Genomic DNA, 22,665 nt, shown 5'->3' on the forward strand with positions numbered 1-22,665 from the left:
TTAATAACGAAATCAGTGGTGGAGCTGCTCTTAACCAGCCGTGACGTAACACACACAGAGGTATGTATTTATTTTTAAAGGCGTCCATACTCTCGCTTTTTCACTGAAAGACAGTGTTTACATGGAAAACACGTGGTTCCCTTAAGTAGAAAGCAGGGCAGCAGATGGATACATAAACCTTTTTCAATCCTTTAAATTTTGTAAGGCAGGGCGGGGGGCGGCGGCGGCGGCGGCGGTGGTGGCGGTGGGGAAACTCCTCCTATTCCTGCGTCCAATTAATTAAAGTGGCGTGGCCCTTTAAGACTCGGCACCCGAGGTCGGTGAACGAGTGAATGAGTGAATGGGTGAACGGTGTAGAGTTTCTCTAATTGATCCTCGCCCAATCAACAATAACACGACTAGTTAGCAGTCGCCTGCTTTTCCTTCTTCCTTGAGATCCTCAGTGTTTTTTTTTTTTTTTGGTTTTTTTTTTTTTTTTTTTTTCCCCTCGGTAGCAAATCAGCCTGAGGGCAGTGCCGTTATACTGCCTACTTTTAAAGGACCTTAATGGAGCTCCTCAGAAGAAGTCCGTCTTTCTCAAAGGGAATACAATTCTCGTGCGCGTAGGAGCACAAGCCGCAGCAGAAGATGATGGTTCTTTCGCGCGAACTTCGCAGGCAGGAGAAGAGCTGAGCGCGCGACACTGGGGAGACGAGGGGGGGGGCGAGAGCAGCGCAGAGAAGTGTGCGAGCGCGGACTGAGCCGGGGAAGTTTCGATGACCTTTTGAATGCGATATAGCGCGCTGCTTCCACAGAGACACGTTCCGCGGGACTGCGATGAGCTCCACTAGAGACATGAAGGCGGGATCCGCGTTGCAGTCCAGCGGAGAGGAGCGCAGGCGAGCGCCCCTGGATCAGCTCCCACCGCCGGCCAACTCCAACAAGCCCCTCACCCCGTTCAGCATCGAGGACATTCTGAACAAACCGTCCATCAAGAAGTCCGTCTCGGCCACGCTCTGCGCGCCCAGGGCTCTGGAGAAAGTGGCCGCATCGGGGGCCACCAGGAACGGTATAAACACCCCGTCGTCCCCGCTGTGCGCCCTGGAGGAACTGGCCAGCAAAACGTTCAAAGGTCTGGAAGTGAGCGTCATTCAGGCTGCAGAAGGTACCCGCCTCGGACCCGTCGCTCCTGAAAAAACACCCTTTCTTCGGTGTTTTGTAGCGTGCTCACCAACACGGTCTGTGTCTGTGTGTGTGTGTGTGTGTGTGTATGTGTGTGTGTGCGTGTGTGTGTGTATGCGCCTGTGATGGAATGCGTGTAAGTGTCCGACGGCATCTGCGGCGCGGGGCCCGGGCTTCACAGCGCCGTGTGTCTCCGGTGTGTTTCAACTTTTTTATACACACACATATGTGTAGAAGTATAACTATGTGTATGTATCCTTTTTTTCGAATAAACCTTTACGATCAGCGGGATCGCATCATGTAACCTAAAGAGTTTAACGCACAGATGAACAGAGGTGACACCTGCAGAGTCCGGAACGATTACATTATTATTATTATTATTATTATTATTATTATTATTACTACAGTAATAATGATTTTTAGACCGTTTCCATCGTAAAACTTTTCTTCCCTTGTAACAGCAATATAATATAATATTATAGGATGTCATAGCAGAAACAAACCTTGTTGTTTTGCGTCGTGATTTCAGTCCCGTGAGACAAAGTGCCATTTCTGTAAGAAACTGATTTTATTAGAGTGAACATGAAAGAAACTGAAATTGATGTTTTTGTTTTTTATTTCTTTCTGGAGAATTTATCGACAAAACAAAATGAAAACAAAGTAGCTGTTGCACTCTTAAATAAATGATTCAAAAGGACACTGAACGTCATCTCCCAAAAAACACTGGGACAGAAAGTGAATATTTTGTACTCATAGTCCTGTCACGATTGGCTGCCCTTGTTGGTGTTCCTCAATAAAACTGTTTCATTTTACTAGTAAGTGGAATATTTGTAGTGGCTTCATTCAAGACTATAACATTTGCAGTGCACTAGATGTACACTGATGTATGAGAAATAGTGGAAAATATGCAGACGAGTAAATGGCAACATTGTGCATCCTATATACCCGAAGGCCTCTAATAGGGTCTCCTCCTCAGTTATGGGAGTTTAATCATCCTCTTGTGTTTTTATTTAAGGTCGCGAGCACCTGAGCGCTTTCGGTCAGAGACAGGCCTCGAAAAAGAGACGGAAGTCCCGCACCGCTTTCACAAACCATCAGATCTACGAACTGGAGAAGCGCTTTTTGTACCAGAAGTACTTGTCCCCCGCAGACAGGGACCAGATAGCGCAGCAGCTGGGTCTGACCAATGCCCAGGTCATCACCTGGTTCCAGAACAGACGGGCTAAGCTCAAGAGAGACTTGGAGGAGATGAAAGCTGACGTGGAGTCGCTGAAGAAGATTCCACCGCAGGCTCTCCAGAAGCTCGTGAGCATGGATGAGGCCGACGAGCCGCAGGGCAGCTCAGGGGCAATATCCCCAAGCATCTCTCCGTCCTCCCAAGGACATGGAGTGTTCCCCCAGTCCCCTTTCTCATCCAGAGACCAAACCACCGACGAGTTCTCAGAGGAGGATGAAGAAATCGAAGTAGATGATTGAAAGCAGGCCTGGGTTGTACATGGGGGGCACTTTCCAAACTGCATGGACAGGGACTATTTTGGGAAGTTACTGTTAAATGGATGGACATTTGATTTGACACTTTTATTTATATAAAGGATTGTAAAAAGATAAGAATGACACAGCTCCAAGTTAACACCTCCGAGATGCTCCTGTATCAGCTTCTGCCAGCTAAGTGAGGAATGATAATGGAAATTACTTTTTTAGAGTACCAAATTGCTTTGAATTGTGGTACAAGATTTCAAAGTGTGTATGTACCTTTTGCGTTCCCATTACTTTTATTTGTTTGGGGGGTGGACAATTGCAGTTGGCCTTTTTTGGTAAACCATAAATCACACTCATTTCTTTTATAGCTGCTATGAAAACACTTCTGCCAAATAAGTGTTTTTTTTTTTTATCCTCAGATGTCTGTAGGGAAGGAATGCACATTTTTTAAAGAACGTGACTATTTTATTGCCTTTAAAATACACATTTAAAACAATGTATTGTGAACACAAAATCGAACAAGAGCTCAAATGCATCCCCCAGATCGGAGAGGTTTAGTTGTCTTGAAATTAAAGACCTATTTGTCATTTTTTACGTATTATCAGAGAAACCTAAAACAACCAGACTTCCATACATGGACTTCCAATCCCCACATTGATAAGTATTGTCTGTACATAATTTAATTAAAACTTTTAAAGGCACATCTTATTATGCTAATTTTATTGTAACATTCTATTTAATCGTAATATGTAAATAAAGGGACTATGGTATTTAACATTCTTGGATATGCATAATCTCTGCTCCGTGTGCATATTGGAACGTTCTCCGGCCTTGTCAAATGCGCCATTTTTATGTATAAAACGGAAATATAAGATATGCACGGCAAGGCTAAGCAATTGCAGGGTTCTGTCAGGGTGTCTGATGCGCACAAATGGAAAAAAAAAAAAGCCACGAGCGCTTGTTTCAAAGAGACAATTTTTTTTCTATTTTTTGCGTCAGAACAACGCAGTGTGTAGGGTTGCCAAAAGCTTCAATCAAATGCTCACTTTTGCGTTATGGGAATTTAGTTGAAAGGCAAAAAAAGGCTCAGACACATCTGTGGTTTGCAAGAAATAGGTAAAAACGCAAATTCCATATGGTTTATGATTTTTTTTTTTTTTCCCCTCTCTCTCTAAGCACAAACCAGTCTGGATGATTTATTGGCTTAACCCCAACCCTTTCCCCAAACTTAAACACTTTCACTTTAGTAAAAGGAGCATCTGCGCTCCTTTTAATGTGTGTGTTAAAAACGCCCATGAATAGCAATTGATTAGCAGGAGGTTCCTAATGAATAAATCTCAATAGGGGGCCAGCGGAGAAAAGGAGGTCCACCGCCTTTCTCTCCCCCTCCGCAATCTGCTGGACCCTCTTTTTTTGGTCCATTTGCAGCATTTAAGCAGATCAAGGAGGGCTGTTTGCAGGCGCGAGAATAACGGGGCTCCGCCGCGCGCACAATCGAGCCACTCGGCCGAGGAGTCGAGCGCCTTTTTATTGTGCGCTTTGTGAAGGCGCTCAAAAGAAAGCGCAAAAAGCGACTTTGCGCTGCGGCAGCGAGACATGTCAGCTCCTAAATATCTATGTCCTCTCTTCTACTGTTTGCGTCGTTATATAAATATAACTTTTTACTCCCACATGCTGCTGCTATTATTATTATTTTTATTATTATTATTATTAGTGTTTTATTCTCCCGATCTCTATGACCACGTTCACAGCGACGTGTGGCACGGGGGTATAAAGGGAAAAAATGCGTTCAAAATACAACAAAGTAACATTTTCTTTTTTTAACGAAATGATAAAAAGCGGTGTTTGAGCAGATGTGTCACTCCGTGGATTCGCACTGTCTTATTTTGTGTCATTGTATCGCAGAGAATGTCCAGGTTACCCCCCCCCCCCCCCCTCCGCAGTTACTACCTGAGCGTGCGAATTACTCAGAAATCACACTTCTAATTGTTTTTACTACTATTATTTTAATTTTGTTGCGCATCGCCTATCTCACCACATTATGTGTTGTGGCAGCTAAACAGCTCGGAGTTGAATACTAAAATGATATCTTATAGAATAACCCTATTATGGAATAACTGTGTAATTGCCCCATTGCCCATATTCAAGTTTCTGACTTTGAGAAAGACTCCGGAAACAAAATACTGCAGATAAAAAAAACATAAAAATGTTATTCGTCAATAATCCTCTCATTTAAACTGATTTCTAAAATAGTAACAATAGTAATTATTACAATAGTGATTCAATTCGGTTCAATTCAATTTATTTTTAGAGCGCTTCAACACACGTCTGTATAATTTCTTCAGGGTATTGTAACTGCAAATAAATTGGATCATATAATACGTGTGCTTCAGCATAAGTTCGGACAATTTTTGCATTAAATGCAAGTCCATTTTATCACCTGCGATCATTGTTATGAAGCGACTTTTCAGGGATCGCGCGAACAATTCGTTTCGTTCATTGTTTCGTTCATTGTTTCATTCATTGTTTCATTCAGCGGCCTGTTGAGTTTTTACTAACGAAAGCAGCGCTGACAGATTGACTGCTGACACCACCGCCTTCTACTGACATTATTGTTCCACAACTGGATACCTTTGGAACTCCGAGTAGCGCGCAGCGGGTAACGTTAAAGTAACGTCTGAGCAACGTTCAGCAACGTTCAGCACCGTTACATCTCAGCGCCGCACCGAATCGGAACCGTGTGTTTGGAAAGTCAAGTGCAGCGCAGCTACTCAGGTATTTTATTTTATTTTTTTAAATTTTTTCGTTAAAATATTAACATGATCCACTTAAAAATAGTTTGCTCTGCTGGGGACTTTCGTGAAATTTAAATGCAACGAGACCTGCTTCTTATTCTTTATTCCATATGCAGCATTCATTATTAGGAATATTCAATTATTATATAATTATAATTATAATAAATTTATTATTAGTATTCGTGTAAAAATATCTTAGTGTTGCAAACTTTGATTTTGATAGTAATATTGCATAACATATTAATATAATATAATGCTTATTACCTAACAACAACAATAATAATAAGAAACTATTATTATTATTTAAACTGAGTTTTAACAGATCCATAATATGTGTTATTTAATATTTAACACGAATACAGGTTTTTTTCGTTGTTGACGGGGTTTAATTGTTTAATTTATTTCACTTATGGGTCGAATTAAATTGCCTCAGATGAACAGACTATTGAATTAATTTATTAAGCAAATTAATTGGCATATATAGAAAATATGAAAGCATCAGACTTTTCTATGCCTTTGTTGTACCACCTGTTACCCGCGAAGACCTTTACACTGTTCCTTATACCTCAGTCTGTACCATCATCCATGAAGACCAATGTCGGTTAGCTGCGCTCTTTGTCATGAACCACAAATGGTCATTGAATTTTTCAAAGAGCGAACATGTTCCGTATATTAACTGTTACGGTCCTTCTAGTAATAACGCAGTGATTCCAGAGTGAAAACACAGTACTAACATTCCTCCTCGGCTCTCCAGACCCCAGTTTCAGCGCCTCCTCCCTCAATGAGTCCTCATTTTCTGGATGGTTAATTACACCCCCCATATTTCCTGACATCATCGCTTGTTGGCATTAATTTGGCTTAACTGGTGATTAATTATCTATCTATAAATTCGGCCCGTTCCCTTCTGCAAACGTTTTCATTATGTGCACCACTGCCTTCCCTCCCTCTTCTCGTGCCATGCATATGTATATATGTATACTGTACTGTATATCCTTCATATTCAGCCCACACCATTTCAAAACATAACTTAGATGTCCATAATAACACCACCAATGTTGCGTTTACACGTTCGTTTTATCAGTATATCACTACTGAAATTATGATTTTCATATATGTTATTTACTGAATATTTACAACTGGATCTATTTCTATTATTATTATTACCATACCGCTCAAAATGCATTACTTGAATATGTTTAAGACTGCGTTATGGAGTTTACAGCTATGTAAAAGACAAGCCAGTAGAAAACTGAACAACTACAAGGTGAATACAAATCAAAATTATGTATTTTTTAGCACTTATACCTTTTTGTAGCATTTGTAGCGTTTTGTAGCATACATACTACAGTATGGAGAGGTAGAAAAACGTCTAAATTTTGCTAATTTGTAAATATAAATTTTACAACAGTAAAAAAAGTTATAAACGAGAGCAGATCAGAACAGATCCACTGTCCATTACTTCAATGGAATTAACAACACGAAATATGTTTATAAATAGAACAAAACCAGCGCAGTAGCGGCGCGGCATATGGTTTTGAAAAATAAGTGACGGGACACGTTTATGCTCCATTTATGTAGTAAGTGCGCCACCTAGTGTTCGCATGTTACAACGCGTGTACTTCAAGATTTCCACCTGATCTCATGTGGTTAAAGAACTGCAGCTCCCTGTAAGTTTTCACCACGTTTTAGCACAACTTTCCCCACGGCGATTTACAGTGTTAGGTTTCTACACCAAGTTATGTAACAACAATATACCCATTTATACAGCAGAGGATGTTTTACTGTACCAAATTCAAAGTACCTTGATCAATGGTACTACAGCAGGTGGGATTGGAATCTGGGTTTTTGAGTGGAAGGTGGAAGCTGTAACCACTATGTCACCTGCTGACCATGTGCTGTCATGACACCAGTGAATTTAGTCAATGCTTTAATAACCAAACCAACACAGGGAATCTGGCAGTACTGGCAGAATGTCAGCCTGTCTGTCACACATCACTATTTCACTGGATCCTTGAGTAAACCTTTGAAAACTGTGCTCAGCATTGATATATTTCACTGAAATATAGAATGCTGTTGAAAATTTAAAGTGAAAAATATCTAAGGAAAATCCTAATAAACTACAAAAACATTCATGTTCATTTTACCTTAGATGCAACTAAACCTTATCCATTCATCTTTACATTGCGTCACTGAAATTAACACACAGGCACACTAAGATGTATTTCAACCAGTAAAGGTCATTCAAACTTGGCCTTAACTGGCAATACAAGGCAAAAAATATAGTATCATATAAAACATAAATATCTGTCCATAGCACCAGCAGTAATGAGGAACAATAACTCATCTATTGTCACTTATCACAAAATTTATTATTTAAAAAATACAACAAAATCTAAAGTAAACTTATATACAGATATGTACAGATCTAATTAAAATATATTATCTAAAATATAAAAGGTGTACAACCAATACCACGCCCTTAAAAATGGTTCTAATCCTATCTTGCTTGCTTGTCCTTGATTGTGTAGTGAAGAACAAGAGGCTGAGCCTGTAAGGAAAGAAGACTAAATATTACACTTCATAAAAATCAGTCAACTTTATAAAACAATGACATTCTACCGTGTCAAAGTGATTAAAACACAAAGGCTGTATGAAAATATGGGAATTCAACACAAATAAAAATGTGCCACACAAAAATACAGCCGTACATTTCAGTGGGAATCAGATGTCTACTTTTCCCCCACATATCCTTGCATGATCCTATTGAGCTATTCACTTTTGTCTACTCTAGAGGACACGTGTTTTTAAATGTACCTCCCACACTGTACATGTTACAACTCTGACACCTAATGTACTGTACAAAATTCCTTCAACCTTGTACCTTCCATGCTTTTCAATTACACCAAATTTTTAGGGGTAGGGCTTGGACAACATTCTGTAAATCCTAGTTGCTTTTTTTTGCTGGGTCTCAGAAGGATATCATGTGAATTTAGAGTATGAGTGATATTACTATTAAAATACAGATATTTGTATATTGGATACATTTACATTTATATACTTAGCAGACGCTTTTCTCCCAAGTGACGCACATCTTGGAGAAAATACAACGTGTGCATTACATCAGGAGAGAAAGAGACACAGTTGCAGACATGTGATTCTTAAGCAAATCTAGTTTGTTTTCCACTTTATGCACCGATGTTTGTCACACGAGTAGGTGCACAAAACTCAGGATAGGCTAATCCTGATCACTTTCATACATTTTTTTCCTTATTTTTAAACAGGTACACAAACATTTACATACAATACAGGAGTAGTGGCTGTGTAAAGGCTTATCTGGGCATAATCATACAGTCATGCACATTTACACCATACATGAGCCTGATAATTAGGCAAGATTGGATAATCAGGCAAGTGTCATTTTTAGACAAGACACAAACGAAGGGGAGGTTGGAGGAAAAGGTCTTTTCGATGGACGCAGCAGGAATGCGTAGCGACTTCCAGACTAGGTTTTTAGAAAGCATTACCTTGCCAAACCAGTGAGAGAGCCACAGCTGTTTCATGGTCATGTGATCCGGCAAACACTCATTGTTGAACAACATCTGGACCTGCAGCCCAAGAAAGAGAGTGCATTAAAACACAAACAGACAACATTTCAAATCCCCAGTATAGAGTACAATTCTACTCAGTTTTACATGCAGTCAGCCAAGGTTCAGCACTTCCCAATTCCATAAATATTTGTTGAGTCCCTGCTGAGCACAAATATTCCAAAAAACTGAAAACATTTTGCATGCAATGCTTTAAGAGGAATGTGCTTTGAGTAAATATCTAAATACACAAACATCTACATGGCTGGTGGGAACTCTTACATTTGTGGCTCCGCAACAAGCAGAATTGGAACTGAAAGTTTGTAACGCAATTTGTTTGCCAATCTGTCACTTTTACCACCAAGTCATAATAAATAAAAGCTTAATAATGGAGTTGTCTATGAAATTATAGGTTCTGTATAAACCTCGGTATATGTAAAAATACTTATTTACAAGCTACATTAAAATTAAAACTAATTTAGAACAAATGACAAAACAGCTTCTTTCCACACTCATTCAGTGTCGATTATAAATGCATATTTGTTGTCTTGTTATTGAACACCAACACTCAAGAACACCAGACATAAGCAGTAAATACTGTGAAAGAAAACTGAAGACCTGCTGCTTGTCCACACTGAGCCGCTGGCACAGCACCCGACGCAGGTGACGCACCTCCGCCCTGGCTGAGCACCGCACAAACTTCTGCTGTGGAGAGAAAATAGCAGAATACTGAGCAGAGGGCAGCCACAGTGCACAGACAATGGCCACAATGCAGATATTATGACTAATGTTTCACTCATTATCATTAAACAAACAGAATAGAGAAAAGGTTCCATAAAAAAAACTATAACTTATACAACCATACAACTTACAAAGTATTCAGACTAAACAAAAAATTCAGATGTTCATCATACTTATTAATTTAGGTCTTTGGTCTTTTTCAACTTTTACCTGAGAAATTTAAATTAAGTAATCTGATCGAGGATATTACATGGGAGCGGGGTCCCTTAAATGGAAAGAAACTTATCAAACCATTACACCACTTGCTGTCCCCTTTTAATTGTTTACCTCTAAACAATATATTAGGATAGAAGCTACCAAATTTCGACATGTGGTTGTAAAGAACAGAAACAGAGCAGCAGCTTGTCAGACTGTCCCTGGATGTCTTTGCTTGGTTCCAGAAGTCACCAAACCTTATCCAAACAAATAAATGGCAAAGGTATTCTCATAACCCATTTGTCTGTCCTACAACAGCAGGAAAGTAGGATTTGTGGGGCTTAATCAAAGTAAAACAGGAGTCTAAAAAGGAGATCCATGTTAATGTCATGGTGATGGATGCAGAGGGAATGGGTAGTTTTACTGTAGTGAAGGTGAACAACCCAGACCCAAGGAGAAACAAGCTTCTTTCTTGTGTCTCTTCCAAATGTAATTACCTCACTAGATCAATAAACACCCCTTATTATTCTGCTGTGAAGAGTGCATTTGATAGTTAATAATGTGGTGAAAAGTTCAGGCCAAAAAACCAAGTCAGTCTGCTCTCCACAGAAACAATAAACAGAAAGTTATTAGAAAATTACCGTAATAATGAAAAGACCTATAAAATTATGCAATGCAGATCTAACCTTTGTTCATCTCTGCCTTTCATGAATAAAATATATGGATCAGGCCACTGTGTCTAAATGACCAGAACTGAATTCCTGGACTGTTTGTTATCTGGGCCTCTGTCCTTTGTTAACATACAATAGCCCTACTGTGAAGAGAAACAATGTGGTTGTTTGGCCAACAGTGCCCCCTGCTGGTTGATTCTGGTACAGTTCGAAAAATTAGAGTTTTTCTGCACAAATTTTGTTTTAATGATATCATGCGTTCTCCGTGACCCCGTGTGGGACAAGCGGTTCTGAAAATGTGTGTGTGGGTGTGTGTGTGTGATATCATGCACTAATTTCGTAAACGTACACTCCTAGTTATGGATTTACTGTCATTATAACAGAGCTCAATAGTTAAATGGTTCCATTATTATATTTAAAAACAATTTTGTTCAGCTTGATAAAACAAGCCAATACTTGCAAAATTAAGTAACATACTTCATAAGGCAAACAAAATTAACCTGTGTATTCCACCCAATGGTAAAAGGGCCATTATAACCAAAAGCCATAATTAAATAAAAATCAGGTTTACACACTGAAAGAAACTAACAATAAACAATAACAAACGAATAATTTACAGGCCCCAACTTCCTACGGTGTACAATGTTAAACATTCAATATCTCAGTAAATTCTTAATTCCATTTATAAAATTTATACAAACCTCATGAGGTCGCAGATGAAGATAGGATATCAAAACACACATTTTGACAAATTTTAACAGTCATCTAGTAGCACTAGAATGTCTTACCTGTAAAGTTAACTTGTTTTTATCTCTGCCAGAGGATGATAATGAGCTGCAAAGATTAAAAAAAAAAAAAAAAAAAGTATATTGATTACTATGGAGACCTTTGTAACCTTGATTCCACTGTATCACATAAACTTAAATGTATCTTCAACAGACTGACATGTATTGGAGAAAAGTTTTGTAAATAAATTCTGAAGATTTCTATACACAACATAACTGCACACACATACTGTTGAGACTCAGCCATTTACTCTTGTGTGCTCTAAAGGACTTTTAAGTTCACTAACTGTAAATGCTACAATACCTAGTCCTAATTCATCTTATAGACAACATTCTATGCTTTTAATATTACACCAAATGCTTGGAGTGAGGCTTGGACAACTATACAGAAATCTTAAAATACTAAAAAAAAAAAAAAAAACCCTTAAAATCGTATGTTAATTTTGTACACCCATATTAATTTTTAATGTTAAAACAGGAAACTTCATGAGAACAAGCTCCATCGATAGTCTTTGAACAATTACATTTAATCCCAGTACACTTAAAATATCGAGAGTAACACCTTAAAGAAGGCACGCCACAAAATTCCTCTTTGGCTGCTGTCTGTACAACATTTCATGGCACAAAGAAATCAAGATTTTTTTTTTCTCTCTTCTCCAACATTATTAATCTCAATGCAACTGGGCCACCACGCACTCACAGTCCTGAGCAATGAGTTTACACGAGGTGTGTGGCAGCAAAATCAATACACAGCCAATTCTGCTCTCTGTAGCTATTGATTGCGCACCATTATCTGCTGTTGTGCAACATAATTAAGAAAGTAATCACTGGTTGGTCGATGACGCGTCGTTTGAGAATTGTCGAAAACACCCCACATGTATTGACTGCACACCAGCTTTGGAACAGTGTTTTTTTTTTATGAGTGGATAAACACAATTATAGTCACAATTAACTTCTGCAGGTAACGGCAGAGCTTGACAGCTGAAGACAGATGTGAGGGGTGTTTTCATCTTTCAGCAGAGCAGCTTCCAAGAGTACTGGAGATCCTGAGGTACAGCAGGGCTGCACAAACTACTGACCTTGTGAAAACCTGAAGGTCCAGGCTGTCCCTGCCCCACATAAAAGATGATGAAATCATGACTATATTACGAACTGCTAAACTGATCCAAGAAGCTGCATAGCTTCATACGGCTGAAGAAATATAGGGACAGCACAGTGGGTAGCACTGGTGCCTCACAACAAAATGATGACCCTGAATCGCCCATAGGGTGTGTCACGTGTAAGTGTGTCGCCATGCTGTGATGGACAAGCCTTCCATGCAGGGCAAAACTTGTTTCACATCCTAAGTTTCCAAGACAGGCTCTGGATGACCACAGCCCTGTGTTAGTAGAAATGTTTACTGATAATTGATGGATGAATTAATAAATATTTGTACACTAGAATTAGCCGTATTTCATTCATAAACTATCTACAAAGCACAAAAAGGTCTTTTTAAGTGGTGTGTAAAGTTTTTACATTTGACAATGTTTTATGCCTTAGATTTTTTTAACCAATTTGGGCACTAGGAAGCTGAAATAAAACAAAAACCTGGAGCAGGAAAATAGATTTGATTTTGGCAGTTAGTTCAACTTTAAGCTTAAAATGTTACCTCTGCCGTTCCAGACACAGCGAGACCTGTTCATCGTATCTATAGAAGTGGGCTTTGGAGTGGTCAAAGCTGGTGTAGGGTAGCCCTGTTGCATCAGGTACGGTGTCTGGAACACACACGTAGAATAAGGCCATGCAGAGAGATACCACATCTATCAATCACAACCACATCAGTCTCAATCTGGGCAGTGAACACAAGACCACGTACCATCACCAGAGGACTGAATGACTCTTTCCAGGCCTCGCGACTGATAGAACTCCTTTATCCTTTTGTCTTCACCTGTCAGAAGACATCAGGAAAATACTCAATTTTGCACCATAAAGTCAGATACAAAAAGCTTTCATGTAAAAAATATGCTGTATAATGAACTGTTCAAAAATTTACAGTACCAGTAAAAAATTAAAAAGTACACTGGCTTAATACTCGTACGGGACAAACGGGACAAAAGAGCGAAAGCAAAAAAAGCACACAAGCGTCCTACATCTTGGGGAATTTTCTGATCAAACTTGTTGACGAAATGCAGAATGTGGAAAAAACTGCTTTCCAGTAAGCGGACTCAAACTTTTCACTTTCATAAGACAACAAAAGTATTGGTGTTTCTTACACTCGTCACACACTTACTCTCCTGTAGCCCTGGAACCAGTTTGTAGACAATGTCTTGCATGACGCGGTCCAGTTTGAGGTTTAGCAGGGGCTGCGTCTCATGGATCTTTATGTTGCACATTGGACAGTACTTGCTGGTCTGCAGGTATTTCACAATGCAGCTTTTACAGACTGCAAAACAGAGGCAGAAGAAAATATTATGGTATGCGACACACTTTGGTTTGTTTCAAGAACTGAAAACAGTCAACATCCAATGCGGATAAAGCGGTGTGTCGTTCAGTGATGAAAAAACATGGATTAATGTGTGGGAATGTAATGTAGCAAAAATGACGTTTTGCTCCATAATTTACATTTATTCATGTAGCAGATGCTTTTCTCCAAAGCGACGTACATCTCAGAGAAAAATACGAGTGCATTACATCAGCAGCAGAAGAGACTTTGATGCAGACGTGATTTGTCACACGCCACCATAAGAACAAGTATAAATCACATGAGTAGCTACATAAAGGTTTATCCATTGTTCTACAATTCTAAACACAGAACTGTAAACAAACATTTACATCATTAATTCAGCAAAAACCAGCTGTTCCTCACATACAGGTAACGAACACACACCACATATAAATGCAATATGATAAAATAAACAATACTGTCTCAAGTTAGAAATTTAAAATCCAGCATGTCACTTTCTATGATTTTTCTTTGTGCAGCCCTAGTACCAAGACACAAAAAGTTTGAATACCCCTGACCTTAGCACTCTGTCTGATGCACTTTCGTTTACTGTACGTCATGGTAAAAAGTATGTAAAAAGAAGTTAGACTTACAGGTATGCAAGCACTCTGTGATGGTGGTGGCATCGATGAAGTAGCCAGCGCACAGGTAGCAGACAATGTGCTCATTGAGGTCTTTTATCTTCAGCTTCACCTCCTCCTTGAAGAAAGCAAAAGTCACATCAGTCATGGAGAAAACAGACAAAAACTAACAGACCTGTGCTTATCGTGTCACTCAGTTTTGCACATTTTTTAAAATTCTTCCTTGAGTGCCAGTATTACAGCTGGCTGAAAAATTGATCATCCATCAGTTATCAATAACTTCTTTTCTAATACAGGATTGGGATGGTCTGAAGCTTATGAGGAAGCACAGCGGGTGTGGGGCAGGGTAACCCAGGACATCACACACACACACACACACACACACACACAAAGGGCAATTCAGAGTGACCAATGTGCCTGAAACACAACTTTGGACGAGGGAGGGGGGTGTCACCCAGGGACCCCACGGAAACACGCGGAGAAACCGACGACGGGCCCGAGGAGTGAGGCACCAGCGCTCCCCGCTATGACTATGTCACCCCCAGAAAACTAGTTCTCTTTAATATGTAACGACTTTAATTTAAGGTGAATCCCTTCTGTAAACACGCCGCCCTCGGAAACACGGAACCACCGCAGACACAAACGCCGGGGTTCGGTCGCTGTTTTCGGGGAAGGGAATCGCAGGTGGAAGAACTGACGTGTGACATCGCGGGCACGAGCCGTGGGCGTTTCCTCGCGCCGAACGGGCTGCGCGACACAGCCACGTCGGTTCCCGCAGGAGCCGCTACGGAAGCGACCGTGTATAATAAGTTACAGTCAGCGTTATGACGCGTAGTGGAATCTATCAATCATGTCTCCGTACCGGCAAAACTCGTGAGAAAACGTCGACAAACAGACATGCCATGGCAATGTTGAACGAACACTGAGACAATATTGAGCAAAACGCTGAGGCAAATAAGACAACGTTGAAGAAAATGCTGAGGCAAAAAACGCTGAGGCAATAGACAACGCTGAGGAACACTGAGACAATATTGAGACAACCAACGCTGAAGAAAACTCTGAAGCAATACTCAGACAACGTTGAAGAACATGCTGAGGCAATATGAATATGAATTCAACTGAGACACAGACAGAGACACCGAGAACGCGTTCCGAGCGCGTGACCGGCCGGCAGGAAACCGCTCGTTTTCGGCTCGGTTAGTAGTTAGATGACCGATGTTCGACTTCTCTCTGGTACGATTATAAGTGTCCACGGCGGAAAGCGGGACATTAAATCGCGTACTGCGCGGGTTCGGACCCCACAACCTGTGGAAGCATCTTGTTTGTGGTCCGGCTCCCGGAATCTGCATTCGCGCCGCTCTCCCCGGGACCGTCCCGCACCACGGTCAGAGCCCTGGCTTATCACGAGAAACTAAGTCAAGTGTCTTTTTTTAACGGTTTCCTGCGACAACTATAATAACCGCAGCGGAAGTTTAGCTTTGAGTTCAGGTGCGTTGTGTCAGCGCACCGGTGTCCCCGCTCGTGCCTGTCCTCGAGCGCACGGCACGCTGGCTGCTTGCTTCGCGCCGTGCGAGTGAGTGTGTCGCCGTCCTCCCTCCCTCGCCCTCGCGACAAACCGCGCGCTTCTATAGCCCCCTTCCTCTGTTCTGTCTACACAACACCGTTGGACACCCGGGGCTGGGAAGAAGTGCCCACGCGTTCGCGCTCCCACCTCGTTCCTCAGAGGGTCGAGCTTGTAGACGGACTGCAGCTGGTTTCTCAGTCGCATCGCAATTGCGATCGGTCCCTGCGCCGCCATCTTTGGCACCACGGGCTCACTTCCGGCAGAGAAAAGCGTTGTCATGACGACTTGGGCGGTGGGACGGCGGCAGAGCGAACGAGCGCGAAGCGGACCGCGTGGCCATTGGTGCTGATTAGTACCGCCTTTTGTGTTTCTGACTGAATAATAATAATAATAATAATAATAAGAAGAAGAAGAAGAAGAAGAAAATTCGTATTTAATACTTTTATTTACTACATAGATCCTTGCATAGCATTATGTTTGTTGACTAAGTGTACTCAGCAGTCTACCTCTAAGGGAAATCTCTGGGGATCAGTATGAAAGTGTCAGCTGTAAAACTGCTGTTGAGTGTCATCTCTTGTGTATTCCAGCTCTTGGCGACAACAAAGAATGCTTTCCGAAACTTCTGTCCCCCACTTGAGTCCTTGTGCTTCAGAGGGGTGTCTCCATCATCCATGTGATTGAGTCAATCCCTCTGGCTCCCTATCATCATCTTCTCGTGTCTTTAATTTTGAAAAAAATGTATTAAACTGGAAGGGGGTGCGGTGGCGCAGTGGGTTGGACCGCAGTCCTGCTCTCCGGTAGGTCTGGGGTTCGAGTCCCGCTTGGGGTGCCTTGTGATGGACTGGCGTCCCGTCCTGGGTATGTCCCCTCCCCCTCCGGCCTTACGCCCTGTGTTGCCGGGTAGGCTCCGGTTCCCCGTGACCCCGTATGGGACAAGCGGTTCTGAAAATGTGTGTGTGTGTGTGTGTGTGTGTATTAAACTGATGCGTTTTTCCCAAGCAACTTACCTAAATAATCATTCCAGTGTCTGGTCATCTTCATTTGCTTCCAACTTGAAAATATCGGGAGTTCAAGGTGAAAACCCAACTTTTACTTTGATTTATTTATTGTACTTGAATTTCTACCAAGTGTCCTACAATTTTTATGAGGTTGCAATTATTTACTTGTTTTTAAACAGCTGAATAGTTTTCCCCCCCCTTCCTGAAGCAGTTTTTAGGGTATCTTTTTGAAGGGTACTACAGCTGGAGCTAGGATTCAAGCTTGCAACCTTTGGGGCTAAAGCCAGCTACTATTCCTACTACACTACCACCTCTGGCCTTCTGGTTCATCTTTTTTTTTGCTTTCAATTTGAAAAGATCAGGAGTCCAAGGTAAAACCTGAGTTCTACTTTAACATATGGTCTAGTCACAATTACTGACTTGTTTTGGGGTACCTTTATATTTTGAGCAGTTTTAGGGGTAACTTTTTTTATTATTTTTAGAGTTTTCTGGGTATCTTTTTAAAGGATGCTATAGCTGGAGTTGGGATGCAATGGACAGGTGTTGTGTCCAGGTTGTATCCCACCTCACACCCCATGCAGCTCTGATTGACTCCAGACCACCACGACCCTGCACTGGACAAGTGGCTATTGGTCATCAGCGGATTGTTCTTCCACATGGCTATTTTTGACCTTATTTATTCAGAGGCTTTTAATTTACATTTTATCAATACCTTTATAATTCAGTGCAACATCTGTCTGGAACAGATGCACGTAAAACTAATAATAGCAGTCACAAGGTTTTTGTTACCTCCACAGTCGCTCTGTGGAGTTTTCTGAATGGAGACATTTTTCACACATGAGTTTCTTCAGATCAAACTAAGGAGACAGACAGGCTGATGGACAGTGTGTAATAAAGAGGAACCACCCCCCCATCACCGTTCCAACAAGAAAGGGGGTATTGTAGCTGTTTTATGAAAATAACCTGGAGATAAATGTAATCCAGTCAATCCGAGCTGGCGAACGTACGCACGCACCTCCCCGGCTCTCCTGACGGCTCGAGCTGATCGTTCACGCCCCAGCGAGCCGCGACAGTGGCGGCTGTGTGTGCGGGTCGCTCGCGCTGTCGGCCCGTTTCCTCTGTGCGCACAGGCTCCGCGCACTCACTGCTCATCTGAGTGACAGCGCCACAGCGCCATGAAATATCATAATAACCCGCAGGCCAGGGAGATGCTGGAAACAGTCGGGTGGAGGGTGTGGGGGGGAGGTGTTGGAGAACACCCAGGTTTCCCATTCCTCCTCATGACCCTGCGACACACGCAGACAATGGGGGCCTTTTTTCCATCAGCCGGCCTGCGCATCCATTCACCCCCCCACCACACACTTTTTGTGATTTGAGTTAATCTGATGGAGACACCTGCCAGTTCCAGCTCCCAGGCGCACGAGGACCCCATGCGTAGACCGACAGGACAAAGCGCTGCTCCGGCTCTTATTGTAGGCCCAAGGAAGGGGCGCGAGGCTGACGGGCGCAAACAGTTCTCTGAAGGAGGTACAAATAACAGTGTGTCACCTGTCCTTCTCCACCCTCAGGGTTTTACTGAAAAATACTTCAGTTGACAAAACATTCCCACTCCAAAATCCAAAAATCAAGTGAAAAAGGCAAAAAGTACCATGTAGCCCCTTTAATAATTACCTTAATACCTGTTTTCCCAGCACAAATCATTAATGTATTCTTAGAACAATAACTGCTTGTTCGTCGTGAAATCATTTGTTTCCTTTAGAATTATTACGTGGGGTGTTAACAAAATTAAAGGTAGGAGGAGTTATATTAAAATGCTAATTAAGCAGTTGATGAGTCTTCTCAACAATAGGTTTACAAATTATTAGGGCTCCTTTTACCTTAATATTTTTATTAATCTATTAAGTGAGTAGTAATATTTTGTTTTGTGGTCTATACCGGATTGTTCCCTCTCCAAAGTCAGTATGACTCAAGGGATGAATTTCCTTCTGCTAGGAAAAATGAACTTTTACTCTGTACGAGTGTGTCTTCACATACTCGTACACACACAAAGGGCATTTTAGAGTCACCAGTTCAGCTCAAAACACACATGTCTGGACTGTGAAAGGAAACCAGAGTAGCTGGAGGAACCCCATCCAGACACGGGGAGAACCTGCAAACTCGACACAGACTGTGCCAGGATCTGTGAGGCTCTAGCGCCGCTGTTCTTCTCAAAATGATGCAATTTGTCCTTTTTTGTGCGCTCCAATAAAAGGGTCATCATCTATACCGTGTATATCTGCTGCCAGGCCTTTTTACTGTCCCGTGAAGTCCTCCCTCACATCCATCTGTGGTGCAGCAGGGGCCAGAGACGAGACAAGAGGCGCTCCTGCGTCATCCTTTGTCCCCTCCTGATGATGATTCATGCCTCCTCCTGCTCCGTGTTGGGCAGCCAGCCTTTGAAAGCACCGCATCTGGTTTGGTTTAATTTACAAAACAACCATCTCTGCTGCTGATCCCAGGTTCGTTGCTGGCCTGCAAACAGTCAATTAGAGATATATAATACAAGTAATGACCCTTATGAATGTAACAATATTAATTCTTTTCGCTGGGTATTTTGCGCGTTGGATACACATAGCAGGACCTAAGGCTTGTATGAGAACCAACTTTTCAGCACATAGTTCCACTTTACTAATATCACATTTGCATACGTGGCTGTGCAATCCAACTGGATGTTCCCTGTTAAACTGCTCACGATCTATATCAACAAGTCATATTTACGATTTTTCATTTAGCTGATTGTTTTTTCCAAAGTCGGGCACAATAATTGCTTTTAACACCTTTGTCCAAGGAGACTCACATTGCTAGCTGGGTGCACTGCAGTAAAGTCCCTACAGCTGCTCTCCTGTCTACGCACCACAGCAATGAAACACACGCATGTACATACACGCAGAGTCATCACTAGCGGGATGATCGGTGGTGACCATTCTAGGGGCCACACCTGTACAGGGGGGCCACAAGCAAATTATTTAATTCATTGGCTGTAATTTCATTCAAACCTCAATCAAATTGTTGTTGGTCGAGGTTCAGAGAGTTTTTCAGTTATATGGCTGCCTACAAGGAGGACCGCGCGCGGCAATGTTTTGACTAATTGCGACTCACCACCAGGAGGCGCTAGAAGAGAGCGCAGTCCTCTCTCTTCCACAGCCTTCTACCTGTGGTGTCCATACAGGAGTCGCAGCCAGTGACTTTTCACTCATGACTCGTGTTTGTTGCATTTAGTTTAATATGATTTCACATATTTGGCTCATTTTATTTATTTTATTAGGTTGCCGTGGTGAGGGCAAACGCCCCGTGACCCCGCTGTTCCGCGCAGGTCACAATCAGAGGGTCCAGAGACGGGATGCTCAGGGCGATCGGCGCGGCTGGGGGAGCGGAGGAACCCAGGTGGTCCTGTCAGGTGCCAGGTCGCTCTTTATCGGCTGTCAGCACAGGGCCTGTTAAGGCAGGCTGCATGGGGGACGAGCGGGAGCAGAGCGGCGCAGCGCTCGTACAGGAAGCGCCTCCCGAGGGCCACGCCTCACAGGGGACGCGTGTGCAGGAAGGAACAAGGTGAGCTCTGTTTTCACACCGGGGGTGGGAATCTGCCGGGGGCTGTATTGCTGCGGTTTATTTATCTTTTCTCTCTCTGACTGAATAGAGGGCAGCATGCAGGACCAGCAGGTGGCGTAGTGGTTAGAGCACTGTGTTCATCTCACTGCTCCTGTTGCAGCACCCTTGATCAAGCAAGTTGCCCTGGATTAATACATTAAAACATCACTTAGCTGTATACATGGGTAAATCATGGTAAGTAGCTAAGTTTCCAAAAACAACGTGGTAAGATGCTGTGGGATAAAGCAAAATTAAAATGAATGAATGATAATAATAATGATGATTACTGTAGGCTGGCACTGGAGTTTGGAAAGTATTTGCGTATTTAACCGACTCTCATCCCAAAAATGATTTATAATGTTAATTAGAGTTATTTACCTATTTATATAGTTGGGCAACATCTGCTCTTCCGGTACAAGGTCTGTACCTTAATTAATGGTACTGCACTAGGGGGTGGGGTTCAAACCAGGGACCTTCAGGTGGAAGATGGCAGCTTTAAACACTATGCCACCCACTACATTTCAAGGTAAATCCATGTAAAAGTTGTCAGGATCCGTTCATGACAAGGAGGGGGGGGGGTTACCTGCAGCAGCACTGTGTACCTTTCATCTGACCATCTTTCACTAGTCTGTTTGTTTGTTGAGGGTCTGCAACACATGGGAAACACACAGCAGGTCGACCTACGTGCCCTTTTCGCCCTGCAGCTCGGTACGCTGGCTGCCCACACCTGCCGTTGGGTGTGCGGTCACCCCATCGGGAGTCCACCGTCCCGCACCACCCGTCTTATATAGCGGGGGCCGGAGCCTGACGCGGACCCCGTTCCAAACAGCGACCCCCAACGCCAACCCGCTCTTTGGAGGGGCTTGTCTATCCCGATAGGACCCACACGAAAGCGTTAAAGAGCTTGCCAACCGCCCCGCCATTGCACCGCACCCCTCCCCCACCCCAGCCCACCACCACAGACATGCGGCAAGTGCCCTGAGAGATAGTGGCTGCACTTTGATGACCCAGCGAAGCTGGCAGCATCCTGCACTGAAGAGCAACTTTGATGGTGCCCAGAAAGGACCCCCATGGCCCGCGCAGCGCCGCCAACGCCATTGTTTTGGAGACTCCGTACTTGAGTCTGTCTCATCTCCCGCTCAGGCCCTACATGCAGGTGGCTTTTCATCTTGCTCAGCATCTCCTGGAGTAGCATGTGAGGGCCGATGGCTGTCTCGGTCCCTGCTCCAGCCCTCACCCCGCCTCCCCGCCCGGCGCTTTTTTAAAGAGGCAGTCCTTGTTTTCCCACACGGGGGTCAGAGCTAATGCCCTCTGGGGGAATAAATGTGAAGGTGTGAGTCGGTGACACCAGGGTGCAGCAGCAAAAATTTACACCAATTCACCTGGACTTATGAGTGTCCAGCCGTTGATGCCCAAGTTTTAAAAATTATTAAAATATATTTATTATTATAGTTTATTGCTGACTTCTTTGGAAGTCTTGTTGTTATTACTTACTCACTTAGTTTAGCTGATTCTTATGGATTAATACATTTTTCTGACAGTGCCTTACAGCCCTAAGGTTGTGTACCACGCTATTTTACCCATTGATACCGATGAATAAGTTTGTACTGAATAAATACTTACAAAGTCACTTTGGCGAAAAGTGTATCTAAGCAAATGAATGTAAATCTAATTTATACAGCTGGGTAATTTTTTTACTGTATAAATTCAGGGTAAGTGCCTTGACCAAGAGTGTAACAGCAGGGGGTGAGTTTCAAACCATAGCCCTTTGAGTGGAAGGTGGCGGCTACAAACTATTACACGACACGCCGCCCCATCTAAAAATGGGAATACTTCGGCAAAGAAAACATTAGAGGGCAAGAAGATGAAATACTAATTTGGTAGAATTAAAAATAACTGTTTTTAGGTTTCAGAAATGGTGTCTGTCCATAAGTGAAGCGCATTCTTTAAATATTAATATTTATTTTGTGTGCAGATTTTGTGGTTTGTGAAGAACAAGGTT

General features: G+C 42.4%; 2 protein-coding genes across 2 annotated transcripts; one reads left to right on the top strand and one right to left on the bottom strand.

The window, feature by feature from the left end:
- Window positions 1–704: 704 nt before the first annotated feature.
- Window positions 705–2,870, top strand: lbx2 (ladybird homeobox 2). Its single transcript, XM_018746387.1, has 2 exons — window positions 705–1,144; window positions 2,177–2,870. Exons 1-2 carry the CDS (start codon window positions 817–819, stop codon window positions 2,635–2,637), a joined length of 789 nt encoding a protein of 262 aa, XP_018601903.1. The 5' UTR covers window positions 705–816; the 3' UTR covers window positions 2,638–2,870.
- A 5,036-nt stretch (window positions 2,871–7,906) lies between these two features.
- pcgf1 (polycomb group ring finger 1) lies at window positions 7,907–16,282 on the bottom strand. Its single transcript, XM_018746380.2, has 9 exons — window positions 16,186–16,282; window positions 14,487–14,592; window positions 13,681–13,833; window positions 13,267–13,338; window positions 13,060–13,165; window positions 11,415–11,460; window positions 9,638–9,724; window positions 8,960–9,040; window positions 7,907–7,983 (listed from the first exon to the last, which is right to left on the bottom strand). Exons 1-9 carry the CDS (start codon window positions 16,270–16,272, stop codon window positions 7,933–7,935), a joined length of 789 nt encoding a protein of 262 aa, XP_018601896.1. The 5' UTR covers window positions 16,273–16,282; the 3' UTR covers window positions 7,907–7,932.
- Window positions 16,283–22,665: the final 6,383 nt, after the last annotated feature.

This window comes from Scleropages formosus, chromosome 5, assembly GCF_900964775.1.
Source record: "Scleropages formosus chromosome 5, fSclFor1.1, whole genome shotgun sequence".
NCBI lineage: Eukaryota > Metazoa > Chordata > Actinopteri > Osteoglossiformes > Osteoglossidae > Scleropages > Scleropages formosus.